Source organism: the organism of the source record quoted next, unplaced genomic scaffold (genome assembly GCF_019419815.1).
Source record: "Pyrus x bretschneideri cultivar Hongxiangsu unplaced genomic scaffold, Pyrus_bretschneideri_v1 Contig15, whole genome shotgun sequence".
Taxonomy (NCBI): domain Eukaryota; kingdom Viridiplantae; phylum Streptophyta; class Magnoliopsida; order Rosales; family Rosaceae; genus Pyrus; species Pyrus x bretschneideri.
Genome location: NW_025999446.1, coordinates 5,363,857 through 5,386,368, shown reverse-complemented (window position 1 = coordinate 5,386,368; position 22,512 = coordinate 5,363,857). Strand labels below are relative to the sequence as shown.

General features: G+C 35.5%; 1 protein-coding gene, 1 long non-coding RNA gene and 2 pseudogenes across 2 annotated transcripts; 1 reads left to right on the top strand and 3 right to left on the bottom strand.

The window, feature by feature from the left end:
* Window positions 1-234: 234 nt before the first annotated feature.
* On the bottom strand, window positions 235-2,241 carry LOC103935026 (caffeic acid 3-O-methyltransferase 1-like). Its single transcript, XM_009344793.3, has 4 exons — window positions 1,796-2,241; window positions 1,200-1,510; window positions 1,055-1,119; window positions 235-958 (listed from the first exon to the last, which is right to left on the bottom strand). Exons 1-4 carry the CDS (start codon window positions 2,197-2,199, stop codon window positions 662-664), a joined length of 1,077 nt encoding a protein of 358 aa, XP_009343068.1. The 5' UTR covers window positions 2,200-2,241; the 3' UTR covers window positions 235-661.
* A 10,034-nt stretch (window positions 2,242-12,275) lies between these two features.
* Window positions 12,276-13,211, bottom strand: LOC125475608. Its single transcript, XR_007256937.1, has 2 exons — window positions 12,764-13,211; window positions 12,276-12,625 (listed from the first exon to the last, which is right to left on the bottom strand). It is a non-coding gene; the product is annotated as an uncharacterized LOC125475608 (long non-coding RNA).
* Window positions 13,212-18,765: 5,554 nt separating this feature from the next.
* LOC103935033 lies at window positions 18,766-19,223 on the top strand (annotated as a pseudogene).
* A 425-nt stretch (window positions 19,224-19,648) lies between these two features.
* Window positions 19,649-21,423, bottom strand: LOC103935035 (annotated as a pseudogene).
* Window positions 21,424-22,512: the final 1,089 nt, after the last annotated feature.

Sequence of the window (22,512 nt, the reverse complement as noted above, 5' to 3'; positions counted from 1 at the left end):
TTAAAAAACAAAACACCCGCATAGTTGGTTTTTTAGTAGCAATAAATTGTCGTAGCCTTCAAAGACTTAAGAGATCTTTAGAGTCAATTAAAATATGACCAACTGCGTGCTGTTGTTGAACTTCAAACACTCCAAAATTGTACAAGTAATTGTTTTTAGGAAAAAACACTCGTGCAGTTGATTTTTAGTAGCCATAAATTTATGTAACCTTGAATGACTTTAGAGGATTTTAGAGTCAATGAATATATGACCAAATGCTTGCTGCTTGCGAACCTCTAAACACTTCAGAGTTGTATGAGTACATCTTTTTAAGGACGAGGAAAGAAGAAAAACAGATTCCAAACTATAATTCTTATTGCATTGATCAAAACAAAGGAGACTACAAATTGCCAAGACCACTACATGTTTAAACAACCACATTTTCCAGACTTTATTCCTCCACTAAGATGCATTTATAAGCACCTAATTATTAGTGCATCAGATATATACGTACACATGTTGCCATGACATATCTCCTTGTGGTTTTAAGAAAAATACTTTCTTGATCATGCTCAGACATAGGTGTTTCTGAGACATGAATTATGAGCCGGAGTTATTGATGGGGAGGAGGCCATGATGAGTACACTTCCATGAAGTGGTTTAACTTTTTCTAAGCAGGAGTTTACTTAAAGATCTCCATCACCCAACAATTACAGACAAAACATTCATATTTAATGCCACTAAATCCAGCACCAGTTGCCAAAGCCATGAACTCTTCTCGGCTCCGCTCCTTTCCTCCCCAGTTAAGAGTCAGCATAAGCACATCAATCTGGGAGGTGCTCTTCATGGCGGTGCTAGTCTCTGGCATCGCCGGAAGAAGTGCTTCCACGATAATCACTTTTCCATCGTCTGGAATAGCGTTGTAACAATTTTTCAACAACTTTATGCAGTCTTGGTCATTCCAATCGTGAAGTATCCACTAAAAATTTATCAAAAGATACATTGTAACCATTGTTTTTATGACCTCAAACTACAAAAGAATAAAAAAATAATGCTCGAGAAATTGACAAATTACCTTCATAAAAATGGCATCCCCAGATGGAACACTTGCAAACATGTCTCCTCCAACATGTTCGACTCCTGCAAAAATAAATTGACTCCTATTTTAAGCTGCATGCTTGTGCATGATAAATAAAACTAAGAAGGAAAACGATCGCTACCAGGATATGAAGGGGCATGTTTTACAACATGAGGCAAGTCGAAATTGATACCCTTAATATGAGGATATTTAGAAGTGATTACACTAAGATTCACTCCCACATTACCGCCAACGTCAACAAGTTGAGTAAGTTTCTCAAAACCCTTGTAGAGATGAACAATCTTCTTCATGACAATAGTGGTGTGGTTGAACATTCCTGTGCTGAAAACTTGATTAAACCTGGGGTCTAAATCTAGATACTCAAAAGAATGGATACCATGGACCCTGTTAAATGGAATTCCTCCTTCAGTAACTGCTTCTTTTAGCTGGGGCCTATCAATGTCAAAGTGTACCACCCAAGTTAGAGTTAAAAAGAAAAAATTACTATTAATTAGGCTAATTAGGGAAAAAAAAAAAAAAAAAAAAAACAAGCATGACACCAATTTATTTCATCACTGACTGAAGTGGAAATTTCTAATTTGATGTGAATAAATAAGTGGTAAGTGATTCCAGTCAAAATTCAGGATCATTGCTCCAAGCCTCCAATTAATAGGGCCAAGAGAAAAGGGTTAAGACAATGGTTACATAGTAGGGTCAAGAGAGCAGTACTAAACAGACCAGTTGCCTAGTAAGATCTTGTCTTGAATGAATGCCATCAAGGGACCTAAAGAAACACCATCTTCATTAGTCACAAAGTAGTTGGACACAGGGTTAAGGCTGTAGAGCCTTTGAGAATCAGACCCATCTTCTTCATTAGCAACAAAAGAGCAGATGAGAATAGAGTGACTGGCTAGGAGCCTTAGAATACGGTCCAACATCACCGGTGCCTCAGAATTCCTGGTGCCGCTGCCAATATGGGCTACAATCTCTGATGAAGAGAGCTTGGCACCAGGACCGGCTTTTGCTATGATGTCGAAAACGCCTAACTCGATTGCTGATTGCATAGACATGGACAGCACTGAAGATAACGCGATCTGCATGGCATAGCAGAAGTTTTCCTCTTCTTCCGGCTGCAGGGCCATTGGACCGTCTATATTTGTATTGTGATACTTAATGCCACTTGAATGTGCCTACTTATCCTCTCTATATATAAAGCCAGAGCTTCCTTTTGATTAATTCAAAAGCCCCGATAAAATCTGATTAACTAAAATATTAAAAGTAATAATGTTAAGTTTGTTGTAGGTCTATTTGACTGAACTGTATTTAGGACAGAGAGAGAGGGGCCGGCGGCAACAGAGACAGAAGAGAGAGATGTAATTCTGAGGTGTGTGTTGTATCACCCATTGTGCCTTTATTTATAGTAGTAGGGAAGATTAAATCCTTACCCTATTAGGATTACTACTCTAATAGGAATTAAACTACTAAAAGGAATATACAAAGATACCCCTAGATACACTAGGATTTACACAATCACATTTCTAATTCAATAGGACTACAACAAAGTTTATGTTCTTTTCGTTTGTCTCTGTTTGAGTTATTATTATTATTTCTAACAAAGGTCACACACTATGTGCGTTAAGAAATATAATTTTTAAGTTTTATTTTTTATTTTTTTTATGAGAGGAGTTATTTGTTTTTAATAGGTTGGCAGACATAAGAAAAAAAACAAAAAAGGGGGTAGCAGTTAGGAAAGAGATAGTGAATGAGTTGAGAGGCTATTGATAAAGGGGGCAATTTTTAAGTATCATAATTGTGAGGTTTAGATAAAAAAGTAAAAACTTGTTTGTACAAAATTACTTTAATGTCCATATTGTTTTCTTTTATAATATCTTCTTTCGGTTTTATTTTAAAGGGTATAGTAGTAATTTTATTAGTTTTTGGTTGACAAACAGTTTTTATTAATATGTAATTTAGATTTTTTTTTTTGAACAAGCGATATTATTTACATAAAGGTTAAAGGAGGTGAGCTTACCCTCATAATGGACTAGTAATAATATGATTCAAATTTGCCTTTGTCGATGAAACCTAAGACCTCTCACTTACAAATGAAAAAGAATATCACTAGACTGTAGTACTAAGTGGAAAATTTAATATGTTTAGTAGATTGTCTCTTATCTAGTATACGCAACCAAATCTGTACCATGATATACTTCAATGTTCATGCACTCAAACTCGCCACCACACCAAATAGTTGAAAATAGTATAACCATAGGTTCCCACTAACTGTTCTATTTTTTCTTTATTAAAAAAAAAAAAAAAAAAAAAAGCAAGCTGAAAATAGTACTTGTGGTTGTAAAACTGACGGTGTGTGCAGTGGAATAAATAAACAAAACACAAAATTTATGAGGTTCCTCTACAGTCAATGTGACTGGAGTATGTCCTCGGAGCAGCAGTGATGCTTTCATTTATAATCTGAAGTAATAAGATTACAAAGATAACTCTTTCTATTCTCTCCTCTCTTTTTCTTTTCTCTGCCATGAGCCTTGTGGCTTCTCTCTTCTTCCTCTCTTCTTCCTTCTTTCTTTTCTCTCTTTTCAGTCGTAAGTCTTTGTGTTTTTGTGTGTGATTTTTTATGGAAGGATGAGGCGACAAGTGGATTAGTGGACAAACATGTAGAGTTGTAGTGGGTTGACCATCCACACATTGAATGACTTATAAGATTACAGCACTTGTAAATCCTTATCTTTTTAATTATATGGCCTAGGATATGTAGCTCATCGTGATGCAATGTGGATTTTCTTTCAAGAATATCCTTGTATTGACCGTGGACTTTTCGCATAAATAGAGTTTAATAAAACAAACATTTAAAAGTCTAAAGTAGAACTTTCGAGGATCTGGTCGTTTTTCTTCATCCATTTATTATAGGCCCCAAAAATGTAGGGAATTATTATTGGCACTTCAAAAATCTCATTTTACATTCCAAACTTTCTATATTTGGAAAGAAAAATACACTTGTGAGGAGTGTAGAATGAGATTTTTAAAGTGCCAATGACACTTTCCAAAAAATATGCTAAATTAATAAAATTGTGTGAATCCAAATAGGACTAAAAGTAAAAAATATCAACTTTTATGATATAACCACCGTTCTAAAAATCCCCACCTAATGCCGTATAGGTCCCCGCCTAGGCGTTAGGCGACTGATCACCGTCCTGATTAATATCTAGGCATTTGAAAATTAAGAAATGAGTCTAGACCTGCTGAGGTGCCCGCCTAGACCACCTAGCCCTTCCAGACCTGTCTAAACACCTGCCTAGGTTGCAACTTACTTAAATAGAAAATAGATAACTTTCCTTTTGCATTTTATTGTTTCCAATAAATTGTAAAATACCTATTGAACACTTAAATAAATACACATTATATATTTGCTCCTCATGTTTTCATTATGTTCCAATACTTCATAATATATACGTCATTCTATTTTCTAATTTATGATGAAATTATATATATATATATATATATATATTAAGTATAAACGGACACTTATTTACACGAAATACAATAAATTTACTTAAATCTGTTTAGTCGCCTAAGCGCTAGGTCCCAGCCCGCCACCTTACTAGTGCCTAGCGTCTTTTAGAACTTTAGATATAACAGCAACAAATTATCCATTAACATGTGAGTTATTAATTCTCCAATCATTTTTTTCGATTGTTCATCTCTTTGGTCTTTAATTTTATTCTATATAAAGTATCTTAATTTCTGTCCTGCATCATTGGTTTACTTAATTTGATCATGCTAGGGGTACTCATGAGGTAGTAGATCAGTTTGTTTAATCACTCATCAAGCATTTGCCATTGGGATTACTTTGTATTAAAAAAAAATTGAAAGATAAGAAACTAATATAATATGGGATGAAGATCCTTTATGGGTTCTCCTTGTGAGGATTTAGAGAATGAATCAATCGTGGTCATTCATTATACATCGTGCGACCAATTTTTATTAGATACTGTTTATATTCAATTTTAAGTAAAAAATTCAAAATAATTTCTAGTTACACGATGTAAAATAAATGGACAAGATTATTGATCATCCAAACCTCCACAAAGAGGACCCAAATAGGTTCCTAATCCTATACTATGTACCGTGCGTTTTGGGTTTTCATGAAACTAATATTAGTTCTTTATATGTATCATATATGTGTGTGTGTGTGTGTGTGTGTATATATATATATATTTAACAAACAATATTATCTATACTAAGCGATAAGAGAGTGAGATAAGCCTCAAAATAGGCTAACAATAATAATGTGGTTTAAATTCGAATTTTGCGAGAATCAAACTTAAGACCTCTTACTTACAAATAAATAAGAATATCATTAGATCGTACTGTTAAGTGACAAATTTAATATGTTAAGTATATCGTCTCTTGTATAATAAACGCAACTAAATCTGTACCATGATATAACTCAATATTCATGCACTCAAACTTGCCACCGAACCAAGTAGTTGAAAATAGCACTTGTAATTCCTCATCTTTTTTATTATGTGGCCTAGAATTTGTTGCCCATCGTGATGCAATGTGATTTTCCTTCAAGACTATTCTAGTATTGACCGTTTTTCGCATCAATAGTGCTTAACAGTACAAACTTTTAAAAGCCTACAAGTAGAACTTTCGTAGATCTGATCGTTTTTCTTCGAGTTCATATATTATAGGCCCAAAAAAATATGTTAAATTAAAGTTGTGTCAATTTAGACAGTATGAAAATCAAAAATATCAACTTTCACGATATAACAAAAACAAATAATTTATTAACACGTGAATTATCAATTCTTCAATTACTTTTTTCGATTGCTCATCTCTTCGGTCTTTAATTTTATTCCATATAAAGTAACTTAATTTTGTCGTACATAATTGGTTTACTTAATTTGATCATGCTAGGGGTACTCATGGTGTGGTGGATCACTTTGTTTCATCACTCATCAAGTTTTTGCCATTAGGATCCTTGTCTCAAGCAGCTTTGTTTAATCACACATTTGCTAGCTACAATCAACTTCTTACAATCAAAATATTAATTGATTCAAGGTTCGGGCAATTAATTATAATTCAATATACACAGGTTTCTACATTTACAAGTTGCTTGTTGCCGTTTTCTTATGGCAGGTTCGTACGACGAGATCAGTCAAATCCAATGATGAAAAATTTCAAACTACGAGATCAGATCTGTTGATTCTTGATTACCTCCCACACCAAGCTCTTCCGTCATCATTGACGCTGTTTAATTGCTCTAAAATTATGGTCCTTCACATCAGTCAAATTTAATGATAAAAAATTTCAACAACGAGAGCATTATTGATCCTTGATTACCTTCCACACCAAGCTCCTCCGTCGTCGGGTCGACGACGACTAATTGCTCTAACTTATGGTCCTTCACATCAATCAAATCCAATATTTCAACATAACACATCCATTATATTTTTCATCTATTAATCAGTTAAGAGCTAACGTGTCTGCTATATTTATGCTGACATGGCTGACACATTTGAACCATGTGGCAAAAAAAATAATTTTTTATGCATTTAAAATATTATAATATTTTACCCTATTTAAAAAAATGGTAAATTTCATTTTACCCTCTCAGGTTTCGGTGCAATTACAACCTCATACAACATCTTTAAAACATTTCAATCTTATACATTTAGTATTATTTTGTTTTCAATTTCATATAACCGTTAAAAAATCTGTTAAATTAACCATTAAGTGATGACGTGGCAAATATGGGGTCCCCATTTGTGATGACATGGTTGCCACATTTGTGCCATGTGGCTAAACACTTAATAAAAAATTTAAAATATTAACAGTTTCATACCTCGTCTTTAAAAAGTTTCAATGTCATACCTCATTTACGAATTTGTTACAATTTCATACATTCTGTTAGTTGTCTGTCAATTCCTTCGTTAAATGCAGACGTGGCTTAAGGTGAGACCCACTTTCTATTAAAAATTAATTCAATATTAATTAAATATTAAAACTAAAAAATAAAAAAGAAACCCAAAAAACGAAACCCAGATCCCATTCCCTTCCCATCTTCCCCGTCAGTCCCCCCGCCCCCCAAAACCTTCCTTCCAAGCCCAGAACCCTACCCTAACCTCCCCCGTAACCCCCCCACCCTTTCTTCTCCCTCCCTCTCCTCCACTCTATTCACCTCCGCTCACCCTTTTTTTTTTGTTTTTTGTTTTTTTTTAAGTTTTGAATGGGAGGGGAGGTGAAGAGAGTGGAGGAGAGGGAGGTGGTTGGGAGGCTCGGGAGGGAGAAAAGGGGTGGGGGGGTTGCGGGGGAGGTAGGGGTAAAAATGTGGCCACGTGGCACAAATATGGCAACCATGTCATCATAAATGGGGACCCCATATTTGCCACGTCATTACTTAACAGTTAGTGTAACAGATTTTGTAACGGTTGTATGAAATTGAAATGAAGTTGTAATTGCACCGAAACCTGAGAGGGTAAAATGAAATTTACCATTTCTCTCCTCTCTTTTTCTTTTCTCTGCCATGAGCCTTGTGGCTTCTCTCTTCTTCCGTCTTTCTTTTCTCTCTTTTCAGTCGTAAGGCTTTGTGTTTTTGTGTGTGATTTTTTATGGAAGGATAAGGCAACAAGTGGATTAGTGGACAAACATGTAGAGTTGTAGTGGGTTGGGCATCCATATATTGAATGGCTTATAAGATTATAACACTTGTAAATCCTTATCTTTTTAATTATATGGCCTAGGATATGTAGCTCATCGTGATGCAATGTGGATTTTCTTTCAAGAATATCCTTGTATTGACCGTGGACTTTTCGCATGAATAGAGTTTAGTAAAACAAACTTTTAAAGTCTACAAGTAGAACTTTCGAGGATCTGGTCGTTTTTCTTCATTCATTTATTATAGGCCCCAAAAAAGTAGGGAATTGTTATTGGCACTCCAAAAATCTCATTTTACATTCTAAACTTTCTATATTTGAAAAGAAAAATACACTTGTGAGGAGTGTAGAATGAGATTTTTGGAGTGCCAATGAAACTTTCCAAAAAATATGCTAAATTAATAAAATTGTGTGAATCCAGACAGGACTAAAAGTAAAAAAAATATCAACTTTCATGATATAACCACCATTCTAAAAATCCCCACCTAATGCCGTATAGGTCCCGCTTAGGCGTTAGGCGGCTGACTACTGTCCCGATTAATATCCAGACGTTTAAAAATTAAGAAATGAGTCTAGACCTGCTGAGGCTCCCGCCTATACCACCTAACCCGTCCAGACCTGTCTAAACACCTGCCTAGGTTGCAACTCACTTAGATAGAAAATAGATAACTTTCCTTTTGCATTTTATTGTTTCTAATAAATTGTAAGATACTTATTGAACACTTCAATAAATACACATTATATGTTTGCTCCTCATGTTTTCATTATGTTCTAATACTTCATAATATATATGTCATTTTATTTTCTAATTTATGATGAAATTATATATATTTTAAATATAAACAGACACTTATTTACACGAAATACAATAGATTTACTTAAATCCGTCTAGCCGCCTAAGCGCTAGGCCCCAGCCTCCTAAGCGCTAGGCCCCATCCTGCCACCCGACTAGCACCCAACATTTTTTAGAACCTTAGATATAATAGCAGCAAATAATCCATTAATATGTGAATTATTAATTCTCCAATCATTTTTTTTCGGTTGTTCATCTCTTTGGTCTTTAATTTTATTCTATATAAAGTATCTTAATTTCTGTCCTGCATCATTGGTTTACTTAATTTGATCATGCTAGGGGTACTCATGAGGTAGTAGATCACTTTGTTTAATCACTCATCAAGCATTTGCCATTGGGATTACTTTGTATTAAAAAAAATTGTAAGATAAGAAACTAATATAATATGGGATGAGGATCCTTTCCAGATTCTCTTTGTGAGGATTTAGAGAATGAATCAATCGTGGTCGTTCATTGTACATTGTCAACTAATTTTTGTTAGATACTGTTTATATTCAATTTTAAGTAAAAAATTCAAAATAATATCTAGTCACACGATGTAAAATAAATGGACAAGATTATTGATCATCCAGATCTCCACAAAGAGAATTCAAATAGGATCCTAATCCTATACTATGTAACGTGCGTTTCGGGTTTTCATGAAACTAATAGTAGTTCTTTATATGTACCATATATATATATATATATATATTTTTTTTTTTTTTTAACAAACGATATTATCTATACTAAGCGGTAAGAGAGTGAGCTAAGGCCTCACAATAGGCTAGCCATAATAATGTGGTTCAAATTCGAATTTTGTGAGAATCAAACCTAAGACCTCTCACTTACAAATAAATAAGAATATCATTAGATCGTAATGCTAAGTGATAAATTTAATATGTTAAGTATATCGTCTCTTATATAATAAACGCAACTAAATCTGTATCATGATATAACTCAATATTCATGCACTCAAACTTGCCAGCGTACCTAGTAGTTGAAAATAGTACTTGTAATTCCTCGTCTTTTTTATTATGTGGCCTAGAATATGTTGCCCATCGTGATGCAATGTGATTTTCCTTCAAGACTATTCTAGTATTGACCGTTTTTCGCATCAATAGTGCTTAACAGTACAAACTTTTAAAAGCCTACAAGTAGAACTTTCGTAGATCTGATCGTTTTTCTTCGAGTTCATATATTATAGGCCCAAAAAAATATGTTAAATTAAAGTTGTGTCAATTTATACAATATAAAAATAAAAAATATGAACTTTCATGATATAATAAAGCAAATAATTTATTAACACATGAATTATCAATTCTTCAATTATTTTTTTTTTATTGCTCATCTCTTCAGTCTTTAATTTTATTTCATATAAAGTAACTTGATTTTGTCGTACATCATTGGTTTACTTAATTTGATCATGCTAGGGGTACTCATGGGATGGTAGATCACTTTGTTTCATCACTAATCAGGTTTTTGCCATTAGGATCCTTGCCTCAAGCAGCTTTGTTTAATCACACATTTGCTAGCTACAATCAACTTCTTACAATCAAAATATTAGTTGATTCAAGGTTCGAGCAATTAATTGTAATTCAATATACACAGGTTTCTACATTTACAAGTTGCTTGTTGCCGTTTTCTTGGCAGGTTCGTACCACGAGATCAGTCAATCCAATGATGAAAATTTTCAAACTAAGTTGCTTGTTGGCGTTTTCTTATGGCAGGTTCGTACGACAAGATCAGTCAAATCCAATGATGAAAAATTTCAAACTACCAGATCAGATCTGTTGATCCACTGCTCTAAAGTTATGGTCCTTCACATCAGTCAAATTCAATGATAAAAAATTTCAACCACGAGATCATTATTGATCCTCGATTACCTCCCACACCAAGCTCCTCCGTCGTCGTCGACGCTGACTAATTGCCCTAAACTTATGGTCCTTCACATCAGTCAAATTCAATGATAAAAAATTTCAAACCACAAGATCAGATATATTGATCGTTGATTACCTACCACACCATGCTCCTCAGTCGTCGTCAACGACGACTAATTGCTCTAAACTTATGGTCCTTCACATCAGTCAAATCCAATGATGAAAAATTTCTATCACGAGATCTGACCTATTGATCCTTGACTATATCCCACACCAAGCTCATTCGTTGTTGTCGTCGGTGTCATCATCGTCGTCGTCGTTTGTTATAGAATTACCTCCATCATCAAGAAAGCTCGAACGTTTATGGATTTCTCAACTCCTATTTTATATGTAAAGACTTCTTACATGGAAACAAATTTTCTTTTTAGGGTAAATTACATTGTACCATCTTAGATTTAAGGTCTGTTATAATTTCATACAATATATTAAAAAAATTTCACTTTCATACATCAAGTACTATTTTATTTCAATATAATATATCCATTGATCCATTAAGAGTTGACGTGGCTGCCACATTTATGCGCTGATATATTTGTGCCATGTGGCAAATTTTTTTTTTTTTTTTATGCATTTAAAATATTATAATATTTTACCCTATTTAAAAAAATGGTAAATTTCATTTTATCCTCTCAGGTTTCGATGCAATTACAACCTCATACAACATCTTTAAAACATTTCAATCTCATACATTTAGTATTATTTTGTTTTCAATTTCATATAACCGTTAAAAAATCTGTTAAATTAACCATTAAGTGATGACGTGACAAATATCCTCATGTGTGACACTAGTAGGTATATCTTCACTAAATGAACCATCCACATGCAACTCATTAGACAAACCAGCAAAAGGCGACCGGTCGTCGTCACTAGGCAATTGGTCGAAACAGAGACTCTGGTCCCGTGGCATCAGACATGGACTAACTAGTCACTGATTGTGGCTGACTGGTTGTCAACAGATATATGCCTCAGATTGATATCAAAATCAGTCGGCCGGTCGCTATTACAGCCGCCCGGTCGGTATCATGCATCAAGACATGCTTCGTCTCCAATTCAGCCTGTAACACACATCATACACACCATCTCTTCGACTTTTCACTTCACTCCCCCTCTCCCCTTTAAGTGGGCTTGGAAGAGGGATTCACAAAATACAAAACCTTCTCATGGAAGGTAACATCCGTGGTATTATAAAATTTCTAAAGTCAAGGGTGATAACATTTATACCCTATTTCAGTAGAAGAGTATCCCCAAACACACATCGAAGAGCTTAAGGATACAACTTACTCTTTTGATGGGAATAAACATGCACATACATTACACATCTAAACACTTTAGGTGACAACTGGCACATAGTAGGAAGCACATGGTGGTGTTGGAGCATTTCCAAACAATGTTTTAAATTCAAGAACTCGACTAGGAACTCGATTAATCAAGTAAACAGCAGCAAGAACAATTGGCTACCACAAATAATGAGGGACATACATATCAAGTATCAAGGAATGCGCCACTTCCAGTAATTGACGGTTCTTTTGTTCTGCTACACCATTCTGTTAGAGTGTGAATGACATAGTAGTTTGATGAAAGATACCCTTCTCAAGAAAAAAATTGGGCCATAGTATAATTCACATACTCAACTCCATCGTCATCGAAAAATCTTAATCTGAGCCTGAATTTGAATAGACATCATGGCATAGAATAACGTAAAATGGCAATAACATCATTTTTTTTTAATTCGTAAAAGAAAAAACCAAGTCATTCTAGTAGAATCATCAATATAATGTAACAAACCTTCTTTTTCCATTAGAAGCAATTTTAGCAAGACCCCAACCATCTTAATTTACCACTCACCGAGAAAGTAGTATGGTGACTCTTAGCTAGATCAAAAGTCTCACACTTAAATCAAACTCACCATACTTATAGAACGAGAGTAAGAACAAGTGCTTCATATAAACAAATGATGGATGTCCCAAGCGACGATTTCACAACAAAATCTATGCTTATCACTCACTTTGGCACCCTGCACTGTATGATTACTTGAACCTGAAGCATCTGTATCCTCCATAGTCAAGATGTAGAATCCTCCAACCCTTTTGCCACGCCCATTCACCTTTGGAGTTTTGAGATCCTGAAAGAAGCAGTAATTAGAATAGAAGTGGGTAGATGAATGAAGTGAGCCTAGTAGTATCCCAACAGACAATAAATTTTAAATTAGGAACAAGTAAAACACGAATCAACGATAAAGTCGGAGAAAGAGAGACATTACCTTCATCTGTCAGTGGTGAATGTTTAACATTGGCAATCGTAATATAAGGATGAATATAATTTCCCAATTCATCAAATACAGCAGGATCATGAGTATAAGAAACACCAGTATCAATTATCTATATTTTAGTTCCAAATATATGCATAGCAACACCACAATTCAATGAATCCATTTAGAAAAAGAGAAATAATAATGACAAAAAAAGAAGGAAAAAAAAAAAACACACACACACACACACACACACACAAAACAGAATTGCACGAAATATTTTACCATAACACCGAATACTATTTAGGACTGTAGCAAAAAGTACTGTTCACAGGTCAATGTACTGTTTACAACAATTATATTTTTTATTGGGTAAAGTACAAAAAACTACCTCAACTATTGGGGTCACGAAAATTTCATACCTCGTCTTTTAAAATTGACAATGTCATACCGCATCTTACGAATTTGTGACAATGTCATATCTCCGTCAATTTTTCTGTTAAATGCTGACATGGCAAGAGACGGGGACCACTTTCTATTAAAAAATTATTAAAATATTATTAAAAACTAAAAAAAATATTTAATATTTTTAAAATATTAAAATAATAAATAAAAGTAAAATTAAAAAAAAAGGGTAAAGTACAAAAAACTACCTCAACTATTGGGGTCACGACAGTTTCATACCTCATCTTTTAAAATTGACAATGTCATACCGCATCTTACGAATTTGTGACAATGTCATACCTCTGTCAATTTTTCTGTTAGTTTTTCTGTTAAGTGCTCACGTGGCTTGATTCGGAACATACTTTATATTAAAAAATTATTAAAAACTAAAAAACATTATTTAATATTTTTTAAATATTAAAATAATAATAAAAAGTAAAGAAAAAAAAAACCATCAGTTTGTCCCTCCCCTCCCCTCCCCTCCTCCTCTCTCTTCTCCCCATCTTCATTTTCTTCCCCCCCCCCCACCTGCAAACCCAAAAAAATAAAAAAAATAAAAAAATTTTGAAAACCCAACAACCCCCTGCAGAAGAACAAGAAGGAGAAGGAGGAGGAGGAGGAGGAAGAAGAAGAAGAAGAGGAAAAAAAAGGAGGAAGGAAAAAAAAAAAAATTCCCCCTGTCGGCGGAGAAAGAGAAGGAGGGAGTAGGAGAAGGAGGAAGAAGAAGACGAAGAAAAAATAAAAAAAATTTTGAAAACTCATCAACACCCCCCTACGGAAGAAGAAGAAGGAGAAGGAGAAGGAGGAAGAAGAAGAGGAAAAAAATGAGGAAGGAAATTTTTTTTTTTTTTTTAAACCATCAACTCCCTTGCGGAAGAAGAAGGAGGAAGAAGAAGAGGAAAAAAAGAAGGAAAAAAAAAAAAACATTTTGAAAACCCATCAAACCCCAAATCCACTACTTTTCATTCATTCTCCATATCCTCTTCCGCACCCATCCTTCACCTTTTTTGCTCATCCATCTTCCCGCCGACGGGATCTGGGCTTTTTTTTTTCTGTGTTGCAGGAGGGAGAAGAGTGTGGGTGTGGGGAAATTGAGTGTGGGTGTGGGGGGAAGACAAATTGGATTTTTTTTTTTTTTTTTTTTTTTTTGGGGATTTGCAGGTGGGGGAAAGAAGATGAAGATGGGGAGAGGAGGGAGGAGGGAGGAGGGAGGAGGGGGGAGGGGAGGGACGAAATGAGGGTTTTCATTGTTTTTTTTTGCTTTTTATTATTTAAAAAATATTAAATAATTGTTTTTTAGTTTTTAATAGAAAGTAGGTCCCGAATCAAGCTACGTTAGCACTTAACAGAAAAATTAACAGAAAAATTGACGGAGGTATGACATTGTCACAAATTCGTAAGATGCGGTATGACATTATCAATTTTAAAAGATGAGGTATGAAACTGTTGTGACCCCAATAGTTGAGGTAGTTTTTTGTATTTTACCTTTTTTTTTTAATTTTACTTTTATTTATTATTTTAATATTTAAAAAATATTAAATTTTTTTATATTTTTTAATAAAAAGTGGTCCCCGTCTCTTGTCACGTCAGCATTTAACAAAAAACTAACAGAAAAATTGACGGAGGTATGACATTGTCACAAATTCGTAAGATGCGGTATGACATTGTCAATTTTAAAAGATGAGGTATGAGTCGTGACCCCAATAGTTGAGGTAGTTTTTTGTACTTTACCCTTTTTTTTATTTTATATCAAAGAAATAGGGTTAGGGTTTGATGTGGATCAGTCGGCACGACAGAAATATTCTACGGTAGACACAGCGGGCAATGGGAAAACACACACCAGGAACAAACTACTATAGTGCCAAGTTGAATTAAATACGAAAAATATCAAATATATTAAATAGTATTTGAGAAATTTTGACATAGTTCATTATTATCCAATTAGAATATATGAGAATTACAAGTATTGTGTTACATACTGAAGGAGAATTGATAAATTAAATCTTCTAATGAGCTAGTAATAATGTGGTTTAAATTAAAAAAAAATTTATAATAATGGTTCATGAACCATAACTCTATTAGAGGAATAATCCTTGAATTAAAAATTCATTAAATTTGATCCCTTGGTAAGGTAAAATGTGGAACAATAATCCTCCAGCCAAACTCCGTTTATTTTTCCATTCATTGTGCTTACGCTTACGTAGCATATGTGTGGGACACACACTCGTGGATTAAAAATAATAACTCATTTTTATGATTCCTACCATTTGGATCCGGATGGGATCCTCATCCATTTTTTCGCTCAACCCAACGAGCTGCCAGCAACTGCTTCTCCCCAAACTTAGTGACTTAGCGGAGTAAGAAACAGAAAGTGGTTACTTTATCAAGTGTAGAGGCGGAATACAGGGGTATGTCAAAAGGAGTATGCGAACTATTATGGCTTCGGAGGTTGCTTGGTGAACTCGGGTATCCTTCCAATTTAGCCTTAGATTTATTTTGTGATAATAAAGCAGCTATCGATATCTCACACAACCCAATTCAACATGATCACACAAAACATGTGGAAGTTGACAGACACTTCATTGAGGAGAAGTTGGATGGGAATATTATTCCATTCCCGTTCGTAAAGTCAGAGGATCAATTAGCGGATATCTTAACTAAAGCTGTTGCAAGTCAAGCGTTCTACAACTCTCTTGTTAAGTTGGGCATGAATGACATTTATGCACCAACTTGAGGGGGAGTGTTTGAGAGTTGACCTTTTGTAATTAGTTTAGTTACCTATTTGAGTCCTTGTAATCAAATTGTAATTAAGTTATTTGATGTTTCTTTCTTTCCTTGCAAATCACTCTTGTACATTATATATTTTCCTCCTTGGTGAGAAGAATGATATCAGAAAATTAAGCCCCAAAGATAAATTCTAATTAACAGTGTGGAGGTTGCGCTGGATGGATATAGGGGGAATCAATAAAAGACTTGTTCACATAAATGGCCGAAAGATATAAATTCAGGATCCGATATGCGGCTGTTTCTATGTTAATTATTTATTCATTATGTTGATCTCTACGATTGGAACATTGGTCCATTGTGTCGTTTCCTACTTTCTTGTAATTCGTTTCGAAGCCGTAATATGTTGGTGAGGCAAGAAAGCAGGCAGGGCTACTGGCAGAATACCCCAATTGAACATAACCTGATAATTGTGACTACCTACATGGAAGGTGCCTTTAAAGGCTTGCCAATTCAATCTTATTTCGTTGAGATGGGACACATTTTGTAGGCCGAATAATGTTTCAAAAGGAAACTTTAATTGCTGAGGTTGGTAGCGTGGTAATATATGGTTTCAGACCATGGTTGACTGATGTGATAAATAATAGCACTCAAATTAAACCTTTTTTTTGACAATTGTAGTAAAGATATAAGTAGGGATCATTCTAGGCCGCAGATTAGGAGGGATTGCTAATCTAATGAAAACTGACTCAAAGATACAAAAATATGCTTAAAAACACTTAAACAAACTCAAAGACTCTTAACTAAACTTATATGACTCAAAACAAACTCAAAAGACTCAAAACAACACAAAACAATAAAAAAAACTCAAACTAGACTCTAAGACTCAATTTGGACGAAAATAGAATTAGTTTTGACTCAAAATACTTAAAAACACACAATATGACAGATTTGACTTAACAAAATAAACGGGATTGAGTTTTTGACGAATTTAAGATAAAAACAAGTAACAAAAAGACTTAAATAAGATTTGGACGAATTTAGGAAAAACTATGGATGATTAGCTAGCTAGAGGGTCCTGCTCCACACATGATGCACTTGCATACAAATTGATTTCCAGTTACTTTTCCAATAAACCATGAACCTCAACACCCTAGATTAACCGTGACATCACTAATTAACCCTCATATTTTCCTTTAGTTATTGGATTGGATGACATCATTCGACAACCCAAAGCATTCTTCAAAAGTTCCCTACATGACATCATAATAGAGATACAATCAAAGATCATTACGTTCTATGAAAATCATAAGCATTGACAAAGCATTCGTAACTATGATATCATGATACTCATGCTAGGAATTTAACTAAACATGATTGTGAAAACAATCTTAACTACTTGTGAATATAAGTTTGTAATGATTATGTGAAACTCCCTTATATTCTAGCACCAAATTCATGCATGTAAACTAAGTATGCATCCTTAATCAACATACAAGAATAAGTTCTCAATCAAACGGTTAAGTAAATTGCATTCACAATTTATGAAATCACAACTGGAATTAATCAATTCATATCACAAATATAATCATGATTTTGAAGTCTCCTCTAGCCAAAACAAAATTAGTTCCTTATGGTTACAGCAAAACAAAGAGAATATAAATTAAACCTTAAAACTAAGATAGATTACACATAGAAACGCTCCAACAATCCAAGCTTGAATGACCAAAACGTCCAAGGCTTCTCCTCTCTCTTTCTTCCATGCTAGGCTGCGGCACAAGGTGTGGAATGGCTGAAAATTGGGTTGTGGTGTATTATGGATGGATGGTGCGGCTTGTGGTGGATGGTGGAGTGAATGGATAGGTTTGATAGTGGTGAAAGATGGATATGGATGTCTAAAAAATCTCTAATATGTGCAGCAGATTGTGTATATATAGAGGGGGAAAGGTTAAGGCATAAATTAATTAATTTGGGAAGATTTTAAGACTCCAAATCCTCCAAGAAAAGGGTAATTAAATTCAGAGTCCAAGACGGAAAAGGGAAGTAAAATATGCAGCAAGGAATTGGGAAAAGGGAAAGGGAAAGATGCGGCAATATCCTTTAGAGAATGGGAAAGTGATTTGCTGCCATAAAAAGGGAAATCTAGAAAGGATATGTGCGGCATGGATTAGGAAGTAGGACTAAGTTTTCTAGACATATATTTAAGTGTCCTAAATTAATTAGGAACCCTTTTTGGTAGCTGAAACTTAGGAAAAGATTAGGAAAGTTAAGTCAAAATAAGGAAGTTTGACTCATGTTTCCTTCTTTGTAGTTGATTCTTTTTTCTTCCAAGTCTTGAATTAATTTCTTCCATCTCCTTAGCAGATTCCTAGTCTCCTTTGGACTTCAATTTCGTTCATCCATCTTGCTCCAAGCATATGCTATCCAATCCAAGCCCAAAACTGCTCCAAAATGCACCAAAATGCACTTTCTTGCTACTTTAACCATGTGAACCTACAAACACACGAAAATAGCTTAAAATACTAAAATAACTAAGAACTAACAACATAAATGTAAGAAAACAAGCTAAATAAATCATCTAAATATGCTCCTATCATTGACAAAAGCTTTAGGTGTATGTTTCTGTGTCCTATTTTCCTTTTCCAAGATTCTGGTCCATGTGTAAATAGTCAGCTGAGATGGCTGTTCTTTCTTCTTGTTCTCCAACGTTAAATGGTAGTTTGCATTATTTCGTTTAATAATGACTACAATATGATCAGATGTGTCATTGACCTGGGTGTGGTGCTGTATATATTTGCTTTAGATGATAAATTGGGTTTCAAGTATAGGCTCCTGAAGTTGTTCCAGGCATGAGTATATCATGGACTTTTGCCGATGTGTTGAAGATTTTTGTTGTTCTTCAAGTGTTCAAGTTAACAATGGATTGTATTTGGTTTCTTGGTAATTGGTATAATATACCCTTTGGGTTCCTGTTTCTCATACATGAATGCACATTCCTGTAGTTCCCAGTTGGTCGATTCACCGTCTTTTGAAGACAAGGGTTCAAGCCAGTGGAAGAGTTGTCGCAACAGCTGCTGTGTACTCTGCCGCTATCTTAGAGTATCTTACGGCTGAAGTGTTGGAGCTAGCAGGCAATGCAAGCAAAGATTTAAAGGTGAAGCGCATCACACCCAGGCACTTGCAGCTTGCAATTCGTGGTGACGAAGAACTCGACACCCTGATCAAAGGTACAATAGCCGGTGGCGGCGTGATCCCTCACATTCACTAGTCTCTCATCAACAAGTCCAAGTCAACCAAGGACTAGTATCCTTGTGGGTTCGCTCTCTTGTCAACTCCTGCCGGAAAGAAAAAAAAAAAAAAAAAAAAAAAAAACTCCTCTGTACATTTCGAGGTATATTTTGTTCTTCAACACTGTCCTTTGTGCGTTGGGTCTATTTGGAACAATCAAAGAATATATTTTTTCAATTTTTTTCTTATGTAGTGGAAATTGTTTCTAATCTCTCTCTCTCTCTCAATATCGACCAGATCGTGGCCGATTATAACCGGAAGTGCATTTCTAAAAACAGGTATCCGAAGTATGGGAGACAAATCTTGACAAGAGTTGGTTTAAATTAAGGGAAATGATGTGCATGCGGAGAAAAGGGGTGTGCGGACATTTTATCTCAGGGAGCCGACCAAAAACAGGTATCCGAAATATGTAGGCAGGATGCCAAGAACACCAACTAAAAGTTGATACTAGGAATATGTTTAAACTAAATTGGATATTAATCCCAGTTAAATTGGATCACCAAGAGAATAAAAACAGCATAAAAGAAACCAGCCGATTAATTAAAGACATAATCCCACTGTAAATCACCACTAACAGCATCTACCTCATAAACCAAAGCCAAACGCTTCACTACAACCACCACACTTGAGAAAACATGATGAACAGGGAAAAGTCGACGGGGATCAGATAGAGCTGAGACCTTAGAAACATCCACCGGGAACTGGTGGATCTCATCCACCCATGGACTCTTCTCCTTTACTGGATTCACAGTTCTCAAAGCCTTCCAAACTGCACTGTTGCACTTGAAGCTGGACCCGAACGCTATCTGCCAGTTCTGTCTCCCTTCTTCATCTTTCCCTTGGCTTCTGTATAAGCAAGTTCATACCAAAGAGAGCTGCTTGAAGTGTTGCCAAATCTGTAAAGTGTCATTCTAGAAGGCTCTATGTGACGGTCTGAAAGCTGCAAGTTTTTCTCCATTTCATCTAGCACAGCTCTTCCTCCGGCATGAATGCAGAAATGCTCAAAAGCCAACTTGAAATCCGGGATGTAAGGCATGACCTTGATCTTCAAAAGTTTTCTCCCAGCAAGAAGAGCAACTGTTTCGGACATAGGTAACACAAGAGGACCCAAGGTAGTGATGTTGGTCTTCAAAGCGTCCCCAGCAACCGCCATAAGATCCTTTGACAAAGAAACTCCAACTTTCCCGGCAAAATCCTCTTGTTGGGTAACACAAGAGAAGCACTTGTCATCCGAACCTTTGTGGATTCGAACAGTGTGCACCAACTGATACTTGGATTGACGTCTGTCTGACCATTTGATTGAAAGCAAACTTGCAACTCCTCCCATTCTAAACAAGCAGTTTGAGACAAGCATCGATCTATCATTCCCGAAATACCAATTCAATGTGATGTTTTCCATGCTAATGACCAAAACATAGGTATTCGGGTGGACTCGAAGAAGATCTTTAGCAAGATCAATGGAGATCAAACCAGCACTACATCCCATCCCACCGAGGTTATAACTAATAATATTCCCTCGCAGTCTGTAACGATTGATAACCATAGCTGACAACGACAGTGTTGGATTAAACAATTGGATTAAACAAGCTATAATTCACAACCAAAATACCAATGTCCTTCGGTTTAATGCAAGTTTTTTCAAGTAGCTGATCAAGGGCACCAAACATTACCATCGCAACTTCTTTTCTCGCCTCTGCCATACACGGATCTGGAGGCACCTGTACAACAGCTTCAGGGAGGTAGGTCAAGTCCCCAAGACCCGACCTCTCAAGAATTTTTCGTTGAAGCGCGAAGTTTTCCTCAGTGAATGTTCCTATTGAATGGGAAGAGTTCATGAAGACCCGCCTTGTGACCTTTCCCGCATCCTCCGGCTTATAGCGCGAGAAATCAACAAGGTAAACAGGCTGTGGACGAGTAAGGAAATAAAGGGTCAATAAGAAGACCAAAGGAGCTGAGCAAAGGACAACGGATATGAGATTGAACCTGAACTGATCCCAAAGATCATGAAGGTCTTGGAGTGAGAATGTACACAGTTGTGCCACAGTGAGAACAAAAGGAGGGGATAAAAACAGGTACATTCCATGGGTGATAAGGTAATGGTATCCGAGCTTTACGTACTTCAGTTTCACAAATTGTTTGAAATCGGGGAGCTTCAATGAGGCCGAGGACACCGATGATGAAGGGATTGAAGGTGTGTTTAGATTGGAAGGTGACGTTTTTCCGAAAATTCGAAGAGAGATGTCACCCCCTGATCTCAATAGAACAGTAGCATTAATGAAGTGTGAATCCTCTTTTCTCAAAACCGAATTTGAACAGCATTTCGGGTTACAGAATGCGATTTTGTGTAGAGGAATCAAAGACTCTAGGGACTGGATTTTCTAGGGACATTCTGGTATGTTTGGGGTGTTTCAGGAATTAGAGTTTCTCTGGATTTGGTAACGGCGTGGATTCCAGCTCGAAATACGAAAAACAGAGAGATTTTAGGTTTGAGACTCTAGGTTGGTGAGTCTGCTTGACTGTGGCCATGAGAGACTGAAATACTTCTGCGAGTTTTCTCGGCCTCTAAAAAGAGTAGATAACCGAGGATTGCCATCAGTTGTCCTAAAAAAGATACGAACAACAGAAAACAGCAATTGCAGCAGCTCAAAGGACCTAAAAAATCCCTTCAAAATAACCAGAAAGCACATAAAAAAGTAAGCATTTTTTACTTTTTATACCAAATATCAAGCTAAAAACGAATTGATTCAAAGCATTGCATGCGATCCAGATGAGAAAATTGAATTCTGAGGAAAATCTAGATGAGAAAACTGACCTGAAATTGCAAATCTGATCAGAAATGTTGGATTTTTGGCTGAGAAAACAGAATGGTTTCTTGTGCTTTCCGAGTCTCGTGAGTTTGTGGGAGCGAGGAGGCAGAGTCGGGACAAAGAAAATGACTTTCAAATGTCGTCGTTTTTGTCAAAGATTTTCAAATGTTGTTGCGTGTCGTGTTTGGGTTGACTCGTTAGACTGCAACTTGTTTTAAAATACTATGAATCACAATCACGCTGTTAAATGTTTCTTGGAAACTGAATTTTTTAAATAAAAGAAAAAGGAAAAAAAAAAGACCAAGGGTTTGTTTAGGGTTTTTGTGCTGAAAAAAAAAACATTTTTCAGAATTAGAGTTAGAGTTACTTCTGCTGCTTTAGACTCATTATTTTGAAAAAAAAACACTTTTTTTTCTTCTCACTTGCCAATTACAGTTTTAGGGAGCAAAATGAAGAGTTATGCAAACCTCACATACCATTTTGCCTAAAATACCAATT

Bases quoted from the DNA above. Each gene is read 5' to 3' on its own strand.
- LOC103935026 (XM_009344793.3), bottom strand. From the start codon at position 2,199: ATGGCCCTGCAGCCGGAAGAAGAGGAAAACTTCTGCTATGCCATGCAG. The intron at 1,511-1,795 runs GTCTGTTTAGTA...TGACATTGATAG, and splicing joins AAGATCTTACTAGGCAACTG to GCCCCAGCTAAAAGAAGCAG. The intron at 1,120-1,199 runs GTAGCGATCGTT...TTATTTTTGCAG, and splicing joins ACATGCCCCTTCATATCCTG to GAGTCGAACATGTTGGAGGA.